Below are 13,067 nucleotides of genomic sequence, written 5' to 3' on the forward strand. Positions count from 1 at the left end.
TCCCAGCAGCTCCTGGAAATGAGGCGAGCAGGAGCTGCTTTGAAACCTAGCAAAGAGTCTTTTGATGAATCTGGGTTATGACTCAGAGAGGAAACTCTGTGCGCCGGGTGCTTGGAGCCACTCCGGTCCCAACGATACCCCCAGTGAGGAAACCATTGTTACCGAGAGAAAATAAAGCTGGTGCAGGTGCTGAGGCAGAGTTTGTGACAGTCCCGAGTGCGAGCGGTGAGCCCGGACCCAAGAATGAGCAGGGGATCGTGTGGGACATCTCATTTAATCACCAATTCCAGCCTCTCTCTGGTACAGTCCGCAGGACGCTGTGAGGTGTTGTTGGGTAGTTTGCTGTTGCTTGCTGATTTGCCTCAGCTCGCACTGCCTGATGCGGAGTTGAGCCATCAGCAGGCGGACAGGGTACCCCGCACGACTTGGAATCAGCACCTTTGCTATCATGACAACAACATAAATTGGAGTAAAGATCGATAATGCAGAAAGCACTCCATGGGTCTGGATAAACATTAGCAAACTAGGAAAAAATCTGTATTCTGCGTCTACACGTAAATATGTGTAGAGAAAGAAAACCTGTCAACTTTGATAATGATCTAGTTCTCTTCTGCACTATGGTCCTGTCCTTATTTTACCTTAATTTATTAAAGTACGGCACTCAAAAGGCTCTCTGAAGACTGTGCATGTCCATTTGCACCGCAAGTTGCAGGCTACAAGGCTGGAACTTAAGCTAACAAGCGACTTTTAAATTGTTCCACAAGCAAGGCAGCTCCTGGTCAAATGACAGATGAGGAGCTTTTTGTGGTTGCTTTCTCATTTAAAGAATTCTGGCAAAAGTCGGGAGAGCATAATACTTTCCTGATCAGCTTGAATGTTTATCAGATATGCATCTGAAAGACATTACTGTCTTGAATATAAGCGTGTCATTAAAGATAGGAGAGACACTGGTGCGTTCTGCCAAAGAGACAGCAAGGAAGGACACTTTAATAAATACACATATTATCATCATTAACAGAAATCTGGGTCACAGGAGGAAAAGGAACGCGGTGCTTTATGAGAAGTTATTTGGATAAATAAAGCTGTATTGTGGTGGAGACCACCGTGTTTCAAGAGATTTGCCATTAGAGAGTGTGGAGGAGCGGCTCTTCCAGCCCACCCCTTGTGCTGGGACTCGGCAGCTCCTGCTGAGACCTTGATCCTCCTGGGACTGCTGTTGGTCAGATCCCCGGCTGTGCTGCCTTTCGCCCTGGTTCCCATTTGGTGCCAAACTGCTGGTGGATGTGGGGAAGAGAGAGGTTATAGACCTGTCTGGGCTCTCGTTAGTTGAATAATCTATGCCAACCATGTCCCTGAAGACTGCAAATGTGGAGCTGAGTCACTCAGGGCAGAACTCACCACATTAATCTCCAGAAGACTCAGTATTGATCCATCCAACCCCAAATGCTTAAATAGTTTTTTTGCTCGTAATCTTGGCCACTTTGTGGCATTCATCCTCCTTAAGAGGGTAACTCAACGCACCAAGAGAAAGGCAGCAGGAGAGGCACGTTTGATAGGCAGTGACACTTTCAGACTGCCCTGGTTTTGAAACGTTAACCATTTCACTAACACACCGCCACCTTATTCCTGAGGAACGTGCTCAGCTTGGCAGGTGAGCCTCACGCCGTCAGCACATCCAGCAGCCCCAACAAATACGTGGAGCCAAATTACTCCAAGTCCTGCCTCACTTGGTAGGTGCGGTGCTTGAATTGGTGCAGGCAGGAGCGTGCCTGAGTGCTAGGGGACAGAAGGTGGCATGCTGATATAGGGAGTAGAGGCAAAAACAGTGGTTTCCTCCTCACATTTCAGTGTTGTTAGGACACTGCTTAAAAAAAAACCTCATGTTTTGCCTAGAAAATGGAAATTCTAGAATTGACAGCAGGATAGTCAGGTAAGTCATTGCAATGCAGGTCTCTAAATACTTCCTCGATTCTTTCTCTGCCTGCCACAGAAATAACAGTCCATAAAATCAGCCCCGTGCCTATTCTTATCTTTACTACCAGCACAGAAACATTTTTTTCTGTTTATAATTTCCCAAGCTTTTCCATGGGAACAATTACTTTTTTCTTTTACCCAAGCTGGTCCTGACACACATTGCAGCTTCCCACTTACTCTTCTACAGTTACTACCCAGATGACATTTATATCCAACCTACTGGATAATTTTACTCAAGCTCCGAGTTATTATGCAGATGAAGAGCCATAGCGTTTCTCAAGCTGCGTGTCTCACAAGCGTGCTTAATGAATTGAGTCACTTGCATACGTACATACTTTTCTCTACACCCACATAATGAATAGGCTATGAAACAGTAAACACACACCTTTTCATTTGCTCAATTTTTACCTCTCCCTCACTGTTTTTTTTGCTTGTATATGAAAATACGTCATTGTGTATATGAAAATCTGCTCCTAATTTCTCTGCCAAGTGAACATAGAAGATGGTTTTGGTCACTAGTATCGCAGTACATCTGCCAGGATGTCAGTGTCAGGTTTTGTGCTCACTCCCTGCCCTTTGCTTCCCTTCTAGGGCTCCACCTATTATAGGATATTTACCCTTTGAGGTTCTGGGAACGTCAGGGTATGATTACTACCACGCGGATGACCTGGAGCTTCTTGCTAGGTGCCATGAACACTGTAAGTTCCTCTCCCTCTGCAGCATGCCTGTCTTTGATCTCGTTTGTCACTCGTGCAAAACCTTTTGCTGTTGTCGCAAAAGGCGTCTTTCTCTGAGGCACGAGGGAATTCCCTCTTCCCATGACAGGCTGTCACAGCTGACGCTTACCTGGGAGGCTGAATCCCTGCAGAATTCACTCAGATTGGGAACTCTTTGTGCAGGTTTCCTGAATTGGCAGAATTGAGCACAGATTGTCTGAGAGTGAAATGAGATGAACAGATGGGGAGTCAGAACTTCACAGCCTCTGCCCTCAGTTTGTGAGGGCAGCCCCAAACCCTGGGAGTTTTGTTGGTTGTCGCAGTTCATGGGGTCTCGCTGTTCCCTTGGGCTCTGGAGTCAGCTGGGAAGCTCAGCTCACCAAAATGCCCTCTGAAAGCAGCATTGGCATCACCTGCCTGTGCAATTAGATGTCGTGAACCTCACTTGCTGTTAGTAAAATGCTTCTGGAGGATCAGACTCTTCTCTAAACACAGAAGTGTCAAACACGGATTCCCTGAAAATGAAGATGGCTCATTTTCAGTCGACCTGGAAGTATAGCAAAGAAGTCCTGTTCAGGCTGATGTGTGAACACCAGAGAATGTCCATGAAGTTCATCTTCGTGCAAGGTGAAATAAGAAGGAGCCCTTAGCCCCAGTACTGTGGCAGTGCAGCCCGCAACTGAAGCACCACATCCTGCTGAAGGCTGGAGCTGGTCTGAAGAAGGGCAAAAGGTGGCAGCAGACGTGGTCTACTATTAATCAGTGTGCTTTTCCTACCAGACGAGCATGGGAGATGTTTTACCCCAAGACTGTATTTTTCCATTTTATTACATGCACTTCAGACTGAGATACTGAGCCAGAATTAGGTCTGTCCTCCAGCTGGTTTGCATTGCCAAGCACTGTAATGGAAAGTAACTATGCACTTTGTAAAATGTATCTAGGTAATCAAGTATTTTGCCAAGAAATATTACTTAGAGGTTTCCTGTTGGGCAAACTCTCTATCTGTTTGTCTCTCTGATATCTTCATTTGAAAGGAGAGTGTTTTGTCAAAAGGCAACAAGGACACCCCAGAGTGGAAAAAGTGGGATGCTGTAATTGCTGTAATTGAGATGCAGAGCAGCGCGATGCAGGGACACCAAGAAACTCCACAGGACCCCAGTACACTGGAGCTAGACAAGCTGCTGCTTCTCTGAGTTGCAAACCACCCCCATCTCTACCACTTCCATGTACAAGATGCTAAAGCACCTAGTAGAGAGTGGAGAAAATTACTTCTTCTCTGAATGTCAAGTTCCCCCACTCCGCTTTCCTGACGGCTTTTCTGCCCTGCCAAGGCAAAGCGCTGGTACAAAACAGGCGGCGGCGAAGCGGGTTGCGTGGCTGAGCACCCAAACGGAGCGGTGAAAGGGGCTAGACGCAAGCTGGGTCAAGTGCAGCAAGCGTGTAGATGGGAATATTAAAGGAGTGTTTTAAATGCTCTCAAGTACAGTACTTTTTAGTGCTGTTTGCTTAAAAGACCATTCAGACAGAAGTGAGGTACTTAACCAGACGATGGCCTTTTGGTAATGTGTGTGTGCACTTTGACGCACGTATTGAGAGTGGGGTCAGACCATTCAGCAGAGAATCTATTTCATGATTTATGTTCTACATCTCTACGAGCCACATTTCCCCCTTACATATTGAAAGAGTATTTGCACAGTGCACCTGAAGGAAAGGATCTCTTAGTCTTACTGTGCAGAGGGACAAAGTAAGGCGCTGGCGAAGTGACTTGTAGAAGTTGCTTCAGGAAATCTCTGCCAGGACTGGGAGCTGAGTGATCCCCAGCACGGCGTGTTAGCCAGAAGACCTTTGCCTAGTGCTTCATCTAAAGCCCGTCACTGTTAAAGGGATCGCTAAAGAAGTTAGTCCTGCCAGTTAACAAAGTAGAGGTGTGCAGGTGAGTAAAAATACTTGGGTTAGAGTGGCTTGCTAAGTTCCCGTTCTTCAGGTTGACCGCTCTGGGCAGGCATCTTGCCTGCTGCGAAGTGAAATGGGTTTGCTTAAACCACATTTGTATTTTACTTGGCATTAATTATGGGTATTTTAAGTGAGCATCTTTCATTTTGTACTCCCAGTAGTCTGGGAACAATTAATGTGTTATTTAATGTAGTTCCCCTCATTATGTTCCAGTTATATTACACCACTTGAGATTTTTCTGGTCATACCCTGATAACATGTACCACGTCTGGTGTATTTAGGTCATCTCTCGGAAGAAAACTCTCAGTTAAACTGCTAAAACTCCACTATCTTACTGTTTTGTGCCATTACTAGGATCCTGACTTCAAGCCCCCAGTCAGGGAAACGCATTCTCATGTACTTGTGAAAGGCCAATGCTTTCTTTAATTAATGCTATTTAGGCTTATTTCAGAGGAGCCCATGAAGAAGTTATAAGAATATAGCTAGTTATATAGTTATGCCAATTATTATTTATAAGAACAATCTCAAAATAGCAAAGTGCACTCTTGGAAATCAGTGGCAGAAGAGAACCCAGGTAAAAGCTCAGTATGTGGCTGTGTATCATCTGTCGTGTTTTCAAAGCCGCAAGAGCCACTCTAGTGCAGCAGCAGACGGCAAGAGGGGTATGGGACCGAGTGGTTTTTCTAGTCGCCTTTGCACCGTGAAATTTCTGTTTGCTATAAATTACTTTCTTTTTTTGTTGAACAGTGATGCAGTTTGGAAAAGGAAAGTCCTGTTACTATCGGTTCCTGACCAAAGGCCAGCAGTGGATATGGCTGCAGACACACTACTACATCACCTACCACCAGTGGAATTCCAAACCCGAGTTTATCGTTTGCACTCACCTGGTAGTTAGGTAGGAGCGAGCACCGAACACCTCACAATGTATGTCTGCTGTGCTCAACCATTATCTTTTTTCTAGTCCTGTTTTGAGTTAGCCAAAGATTTGCTGTGCATATTGACACACCAAGATGGTATGTAATTCTATAAAACTATTATGACAGGGAACATGGGGAAAAGCATAATGTGTTTTCATTACTCTTTTTTTTTTTTATTTGGCAACCGGGCCAAAAGCCTGGCAGGCACCGCTGGCCAAGTCTGTCCGTGTGTTACATTCCCCTTTTCTCCCTAGCAATAACATGGCCATAGGAAGAATTAAAGCTGTTAAGAATGAGACGGCTTGATGGGCGTGGATGGAATCATACATCTCCTGCAAAACCTTTTGATCAGAGCTTTAAATATTTATGATTTGAAGTGAGCTGCTGTCCTGCTAGCCTCATTCCTCCCCTGAAATTCAGCCCAGGATCCCCCTCTAGTGGGAAGCTGCTTGTGCTGGTTTGCAGAGCCGTGCTGGAAGGCGTGTGGGATGCTCTGCTCTGCGCTACGCGCCTTCTGGAGGGGAAGTGGCTTGGTTCCCACTGTCATCTCAGAAAAGACCGTGTTAAGACTGAGAATATATTTACTGAAGGGCTTGAAAAAACAGCGACACACTGGTTTGCTCTGTTAGCTTGAGTAAGCAGATTGCTCACTGCATCTTTCTTTACTGTCAGCAATCAATTTGTGAGTTTTTTTCTGGTCTCCTTTTTACTTGTCAAACATCTGGAAGAACAAACACTGGCAAACTGGGATATTCTGAAACACAGACTGAGAACACCTTACACCACTGAACGGGTGTAAATGCGTGCTGGTGTAAACTAAATGTCAAGTGTTATCATAAGCAAATGTTAGCCAGCAAGATTGCTTGTGAGTTGTGTTGTTTCTACCATCCTTCAGGGAATTTGGCTTCACTTTAAGCTCTGAATTTACTGTGCATGAACTTGTTTCTTCTTTCTGCATCCAGTGCCTCTTAAACCTAGTGATATAGTCCTAAAGAGATTTTGAAATTCAGTTCTGACTCATATAATTAGAGTTTAGAATATAATAATGAGACACGCAAGTTAAAATGTGATTTCAGGAAAATTCGTTGCCTACAATGATACGAGTGAGTTCAGTTCAGCAGCTCCTCCTGCCTCCCACAAAGGTTATGGCCCATTAATATTTCAGCACCCTGAATTCTGGCACCTTTCCGTGCCCACAGTTCACAAGCACTCACAGAGTCATTAAAACGCCCTCTCCAGTTTATCCCAATGGTGAATCATGTGACATTGTTTTCTGTAAGTATTTTATTAAGAGAAAAAAAAAAGTAAGGAAAGCAAATACACACTTTTAGAGGCACATTCCAGGGGATTCCTGCAGCTCGCTTTGCGCCCGGGCAGCTGTGGGTTTGTACTCAGAGCTTCCACCGGCGTGAGGGACGTTAACTCTGATGTGGCACGCTGCACAGCGCTGTGGGCACCCTCAGAGAGAGGGGGCCTGACCTCCCCGTGCGCAAGGCGCCGGCTAAGGTCTCACATACCACAGGCAAGAAATGGGTTCTTGATCATCAGCAGCTTAGAAAATGGACATACATTTGCTATTTGGCTGTTTACCTGCACAGAAGCTGTAGTATCATTTTTCTGCCTGATTATGGAAAATGGGAATTTCCTTTATTAGGAAAATTGTACTGAGGACAAAGACACCCATTTTGTTGTTGATAACCAAGTGCACTTTGCTTTTAGGTTAGTTGTGCTTGAAGGCACCCAGGGCCAAAATTTGCAGAGGAGTGTCTACGTTTGTGCTTAGAATGATTAGTGCAATTATCATATAGGCTCTGCAGTCCTGGCGCAGTGGGGCTGGGACACTGCCCTGTTGTTTCTGTCTGCAGATATTCAGCATGTGCAGTTATTCACAGATTGCAAGGCTGCCTGATGATGTTCCTCTAAGCACCCTGAGCATGAGAGAGAGTGTGTGTGTGCTGTGCAAAGCTGGTGACTCAACACGAAAACTCGCACAGGGACAATATCCAGGCTGAAAATCTGGATTTTAAATTTTTATTTGGTTTTTAGTTACGCGGAAGTTCGAGCTGAAAGAAGGCGAGATCTTGGCCTTGAAGAGTCGTCGATTGAACTGGCATCCTCTTCTCTAAAGGTACCATGCCCCTTCACAGTTGAGTGACTGGGTGTAAACCAAACTGAGTAATTGCTTACCAATCTTAGGAAAATATCTGTTCTTTCTTCTCCTTCTCCTTTACTCCCATCGCCTTCCAAGCCTTCAGCTGTGTTGTGACTCAGGCAGAGCCAGAGGAGTTGTCAGCATGGATTATCAGGAGTAGTCAGCATGGATTCACCAAGGGGAAATCATGCCTGACCAACCTGATAGCTTTCTATGATGACATGACTGGCTGGGTAGACGAAGGGAGAGCTGTGGATGTTATCTACCTTGACTTCAGCAAGGCTTTCGACACAGTCTCCCATGATATCCTCCTGGGGAAGCTGAGGAAGTGTGGGCTGGATGAGTGGTCGGTGAAGTGGATAGAGAACTGGCTGAATGGCAGAACTCAGAGGGTTGTCATCAGGGGCGCTGAGTCTAGTTGGAGGCTGGTGACAAGTGGTGTCCCTCAGGGGTCAGTACTGGGCCCAGTCTTGTTTAACTTCTTCATCAACGACCTGGATGAAGAGTTAGAATGTACCCTCAGCAAGTTTGCTGACGACACCAAACTGGGAGGTGTGGTAGATACACCAGAAGGCTGTGCTGCCATTCAGCGTGACCTGGATAGGCTGGAGAGCTGGGCAGAGAGGAACCTGATGAGGTTCAACAAGGGCAAGTGCAGGGTCCTGCACCTGGGGAGGAACAACCTCATGCACCAGTACAGGCTTGGGGTGGACCTGCTGGAGAGCAGCTCTGCGGAGAGGGACCTGGGTGTCCTGGTGGACGACAGGTTAACTATGAGCCAGCAGTGTGCCCTGGCTGCCAAGAAGGCCAATGGGATCCTGGGGTGCATCAAGAAGAGTGTGGCCAGCAGGACAAGGGAGGTTCTCCTTCCCCTCTACACTGCCCTGGTGAGGCCTCATCTGGAGTACTGTGTCCAGTTCTGGGCTCCCCAGTTCAAGAAGGATGAAGAGCTACTGGAGAGAGTCCAGCGGAGGGCTACAAGGATGGTGAGGGGACTGGAGCATCTCCACTACGAGGAGAGGTTGAGGGAACTGGGCTTGTTCAGCCTGAAGAAGAGAAGGCTGCGAGGGGACCTTATAAATGCCTACAAATATCTGAAGGGTGGGTGTCAGGAGGATGGGGCCAAGCTCTTTTCAGTGGTGCCCAGTGACAGGACAAGGGGTAATGGGCACAAACTGAGGCACGGGAAGTTCCGTCTGAACATGAGGAAGAACTTCTTCTCTCTGAGGGTGACGGAGCACTGGAACAGGCTGCCCAGGGAGGTTGTGGAGTCTCCTTCTCTGGAGATATTCAAGACCCGCCTGGACAAGGTCCTGTGCAGCCTGCTGTAGGTGACCCTGCTTCGGCGGGGGGGTTGGACTAGATGACCCACAGAGGTCCCTTCCAACCCCTACTATTCTGTGATTCTGTGATTCTGTGAGTTTTCCACTGCATGGCTCTAAACTGCTGGCCTTCGTTCAGGCATATAACTGCAAACTCAGTAGTTGCATTGCTGCTGTTCTGCTGTTCATTATCTTTCTGAGGCTGTTACTCAAACGCTAGGTTAAACCACCTCAGCTGAGAAGCAGAAGAGTAGAGCTGGAGGGTAGATGGCTGTACCTGTCACCGTCAGTAAGGCGCGGAGGATCTGGGCAGTACTGCAGGGTACCCGTTTTGTGAGTGCCAGCTCGTCACTGCTACTCAGACAGGGGTTGGAAGGGAAGGGGAAACGCTTATTCTTATTCCAGATATCAGCGCTGCTTACACCATTGGGCAGGGTCGCATCAAGAGTAGGATTGTGACCAGAGCAATAATTTCTATGGCTTGAATCAGTCTGGGATCCCAACACACCTGCCCAGTTAACAAGGTCATTTTAATTACTTAGAAGTTCTTTCTCTCAGTAGTTTACAAATAAGACCAGTAATCAAAGTCATTTCAAGTGGATTGTTGTGTAATTATCATTCCATGAGCCTCTTTGCTCTGCAGACATTATTTTATAGAAGCCATGTGTGCGATCTACAGGGGAAGCTGTCCCAGAGAGCTTTTGCACTTGAGCAAGGACCGTCTTGCAAACAGCTGCTTCTCTGTCACCACAGCACACTTCTGTGTCTTTTTCCCCTTTCCACCTGATAGGTGAGATGTTTTTCTGCAGATCTTAAGCTGCATCTGTTGATGTAAGGCAGCCGGAGGAGAGGCAGAGCGATCACTCCCATTGCTTGATCTTCCGGAGGGGAGTGGGAAGCTGGGGAGCTGCCTGGGAGGCGTGGGGACGATGGTGGCATGACCAGCGTGGTCACCCACGTCCTGCAGGTGACACGGTCTCCTGCTGCCCAACAGTTATGGGCTGTTTGCCATAAACCATCTGCCAGGTGGCATCTGTGGTTTTGGTGTGACAGCTCCAAAGCCATTAATATTGACTAGCTTAGGCTGCAGATGTGCTGCCGGGTTCCAGTCCAGAACAGCCTTCTGGGAGCGACTGCTACCTTGGGAGCAGCGAGTGGGGTTGCAGCTCTCAGCATCCCCCGCTGTCCCCCACAGCAGCTGTTTGCTGTAGGTTCTTCTAGGGCTGCAGCTGATGTCCCCGTGCCACTGCTCCATGTCCCTTCCCAGCCATCTCTCTCCATCTCTGCAATTAATAAAAAAAACCCTTGGGCCCGCCTTCATTCGTTACTTCTGCCACCACGCCCCAGTGTGCCACAACCACCAAACTGTGACATGCCTGAAGAAATCGGGCAGAAGGAAGCTAATTATAAAAGCGTATTTCCATTTGCACACAGCTCCGCAGGCAGGAGAGCAGGAGGGTGGCACGCCAAGCTCGGAGCACGGGCAGCAGTCCCCACGGTGTTTGCCCGATGCCTGGCCTCATGTTGCATCAGGAGAGGTTCAGATTGGACATTAGGAAAAATTTCTTTACTGAAAGAGTGGTCAGGCATTGGACCAGGCTGCCAGGGAGGTGGTGGAGTCCCCATCCCTGGAGGGGTTCAAAAAACATGTAGACGTGGCACTTCAGGACATGGTTTAGCAGGCATGGTGGTGTTGGGTTGATGGTTGGACTTGGTGGTCTTAGAGATATTTTCCAACCTTAATGATTCTATGATTCTATGGTGTGTGTGTCCCACTGCCGCTTGCTGCTGTCAGATGGGTGTCCTGAGACAGAAATGCGTGGCATCACCCCAAAGCCGGGGTGCCTGGGGTGTAATCCTGAGGATCGTGTCTGCACGGGGATACCTGAAGGCTTTAGGGTCAACGTTGAGGGGCTGAACAAATACGGCACGGGGTTTGGTGGTGTGGTGCTACCGTGCTGGCCCTCTATGCACCCAGTCTGTTATTCTTCTCTGCAAACAAGTGGTCGGGGTGGTAGAGGTCCCCTCCAGCGCTGTCCTCTCCTGCTGACGATCTCACCTCTTGTGCTTCACCCCACACAGAGCCACAGCACCTACCTGGACGTGGGGCACTGTGGCAGCAGCCAGGACGCCAGCCGGGAGGGACTGTCACTGTCATCCCACAGCTCCCGGCGCTCCTCGCACACCGCCCTCTCCGACTCCGCGTGTAGGTGCCAGCATGTCCGGGGACAGCCCAGCGCGGGGGCGAGGAGGGGCTGGAGGGCAGAGCAACCTCCAAAATTCCAGGGTTCGGCTGGGAGTGACTGAGCAAGGGCAGGAGAAGGGTGCTTGGCTCTGGGACCATCTTATGGTTACGCAGCCACGTGCTGCCTCCTCTCCCTTCGCCCGCTGCCCGGGTGTGAGCAGCTTTCCCAGTTGTGGTTGTTCGCTGTGGCTCGGGGGACGGGAGGTGGCTCGCTAAGCTGGAGCAGTTTGATTGAGCCCTGAACCTCACCGACCAAACTTTTATGACGAGGTGGTTTGGTCCCCGGTGCTCAGTCCCCGCAGAAGGAGTGCAGAAGGCTCTGCCTGCCTCACTGGCAGCTCCATGCCAGCTCCCACGAGTGTCCCCCCGCCCCAGGGGGCAGCCGGGAGGTGACCGCAGTGCCCGTGGGTGCGGGGCCGTGGGTAGGACCCAACTCAGAGAAGGGTGCTTGAAATACTTGCTGGGGGGACAGTGGGAAAGCTCGTCTGGAGACATCCATAGAGGGAAGGCCAAAGCGGGGTGTTCACATCGGAAGGGAACCCCATGAGTCAGGCGGGGAGCAAGAGGGGCAGTTGTGGGGATCCAGTTTGGCAGCCTTTGGGTCGCTGCTTATCTGCGTAAGCAGAGTTCAGGCTTAGCCAGGGTAACCGGGCATGGGTCTGCCGTATCGCAGTGAACCATCTCTCCTCCAGCCACGTCATCCATGCGACACACAGACACCAGCACGCCCAGCCGGCCGTCGGCACCAGCGGAGAAGGCGGCCCTGCGGCTGGCATCGGCTGGAAGCGCTCAGGTCGGTGGTCCTGCCAGCAAAAGTCTTGCTGATGCCCTAAGGAAATGAGCTTGACAAAGCTTGGTCTCGCTCTCGGAGAGGCTGGATCCCCACCTCCGGGTGTGCTGGGCATGAGCATGGGATTTCCCGGGGCTGTGGGGAGCGCTGCTGGCTGGCAGGGCCGTCGGGGAGCTGCGAGAGGCTCCTCTGCTGCCGCCTCTCGGGGTTCAGTCTGCTGCTCCCGGCCAAACGCCGCCTCACACTGCCAGCCCGCTTTTCCTGGGGTTTGTACACATGAAATCCAAAAATGGATGCTGGCTGTGAGGATTTGCAATTAGAAGGGGGCATGCAGGAGCTCAAATTCTCCCTTCAGACTCTTTCTCAGATCTCCACATGGAGTTGTCCACTTGTTCATCACCAGTGTGAGCTGGTATCACACCAGCTCTGCACTGGAGGTGCTATGGACCCACAGTAAGCCAAAGTTTTCATTTCTAGGCCCTAGCAACTCCTCAAGCCGCTGGTGAACATCTCCCTCAGCATCCCGTGGCTCAGCCGGCAGTGCCCTCTCAGCACGCTGTGATGGTACGTGGTTTATTTCTGTTAAACGCACTGGTATGGCCAGTCAGCGGGGCAGACTAGGAGGCTCTGGTTCACTGCTCTTCCCTCCTTGCTGGCTGGTCCCAGCAAGGTTTCAGTGCCCTTGCTGTTGCTGTTACTGAGATTTACCTGCAACCAAATTATTGCAACCACTTATTTCAGTGAGGAGACGGAGCAGGTAGGACACCCAAGGAAACAGCTTAGAAGAAGGTTTGTCCGTGTCAAAACCATTGGGGGCTGCTGAAGGCTCATCTCTGAATTGCTAGCAACTAACTACGGGCTGATACGATGCTGAAGAGTTTTATTGCCCTGGTAGAGGAAGGGGATGTCACGGAAGGTTGAAGTTAGGCCAGAAAAAAAAAAAAAACAACCCACAAGAAAAATGTGGGAGTCACAAACCGTAACTACGAGACCTGTCC

General features: G+C 49.2%; 1 protein-coding gene across 2 annotated transcripts in view; it reads left to right on the forward strand.

Annotated features, from left to right (window-relative positions):
• PASD1 (PAS domain containing repressor 1) overlaps positions 1-13,067 on the forward strand; it is a 57,349-nt gene that overhangs the window by 34,558 nt on the left and 9,724 nt on the right. For both annotated transcript variants that reach the window (XM_075435507.1, XM_075435508.1), the window contains 6 exons: positions 2,566-2,672; positions 5,391-5,538; positions 7,607-7,688; positions 11,117-11,240; positions 11,972-12,072; positions 12,547-12,633. In XM_075435507.1, coding sequence (XP_075291622.1) covers positions 2,566-2,672; positions 5,391-5,538; positions 7,607-7,688; positions 11,117-11,240; positions 11,972-12,072; positions 12,547-12,633 — 649 coding nt within the window. The remainder of the gene's footprint in view (positions 1-2,565; positions 2,673-5,390; positions 5,539-7,606; positions 7,689-11,116; positions 11,241-11,971; positions 12,073-12,546; positions 12,634-13,067) is intronic.

This window comes from Opisthocomus hoazin, chromosome 14 (assembly GCF_030867145.1).
Source record: "Opisthocomus hoazin isolate bOpiHoa1 chromosome 14, bOpiHoa1.hap1, whole genome shotgun sequence".
NCBI lineage: Eukaryota > Metazoa > Chordata > Aves > Opisthocomiformes > Opisthocomidae > Opisthocomus > Opisthocomus hoazin.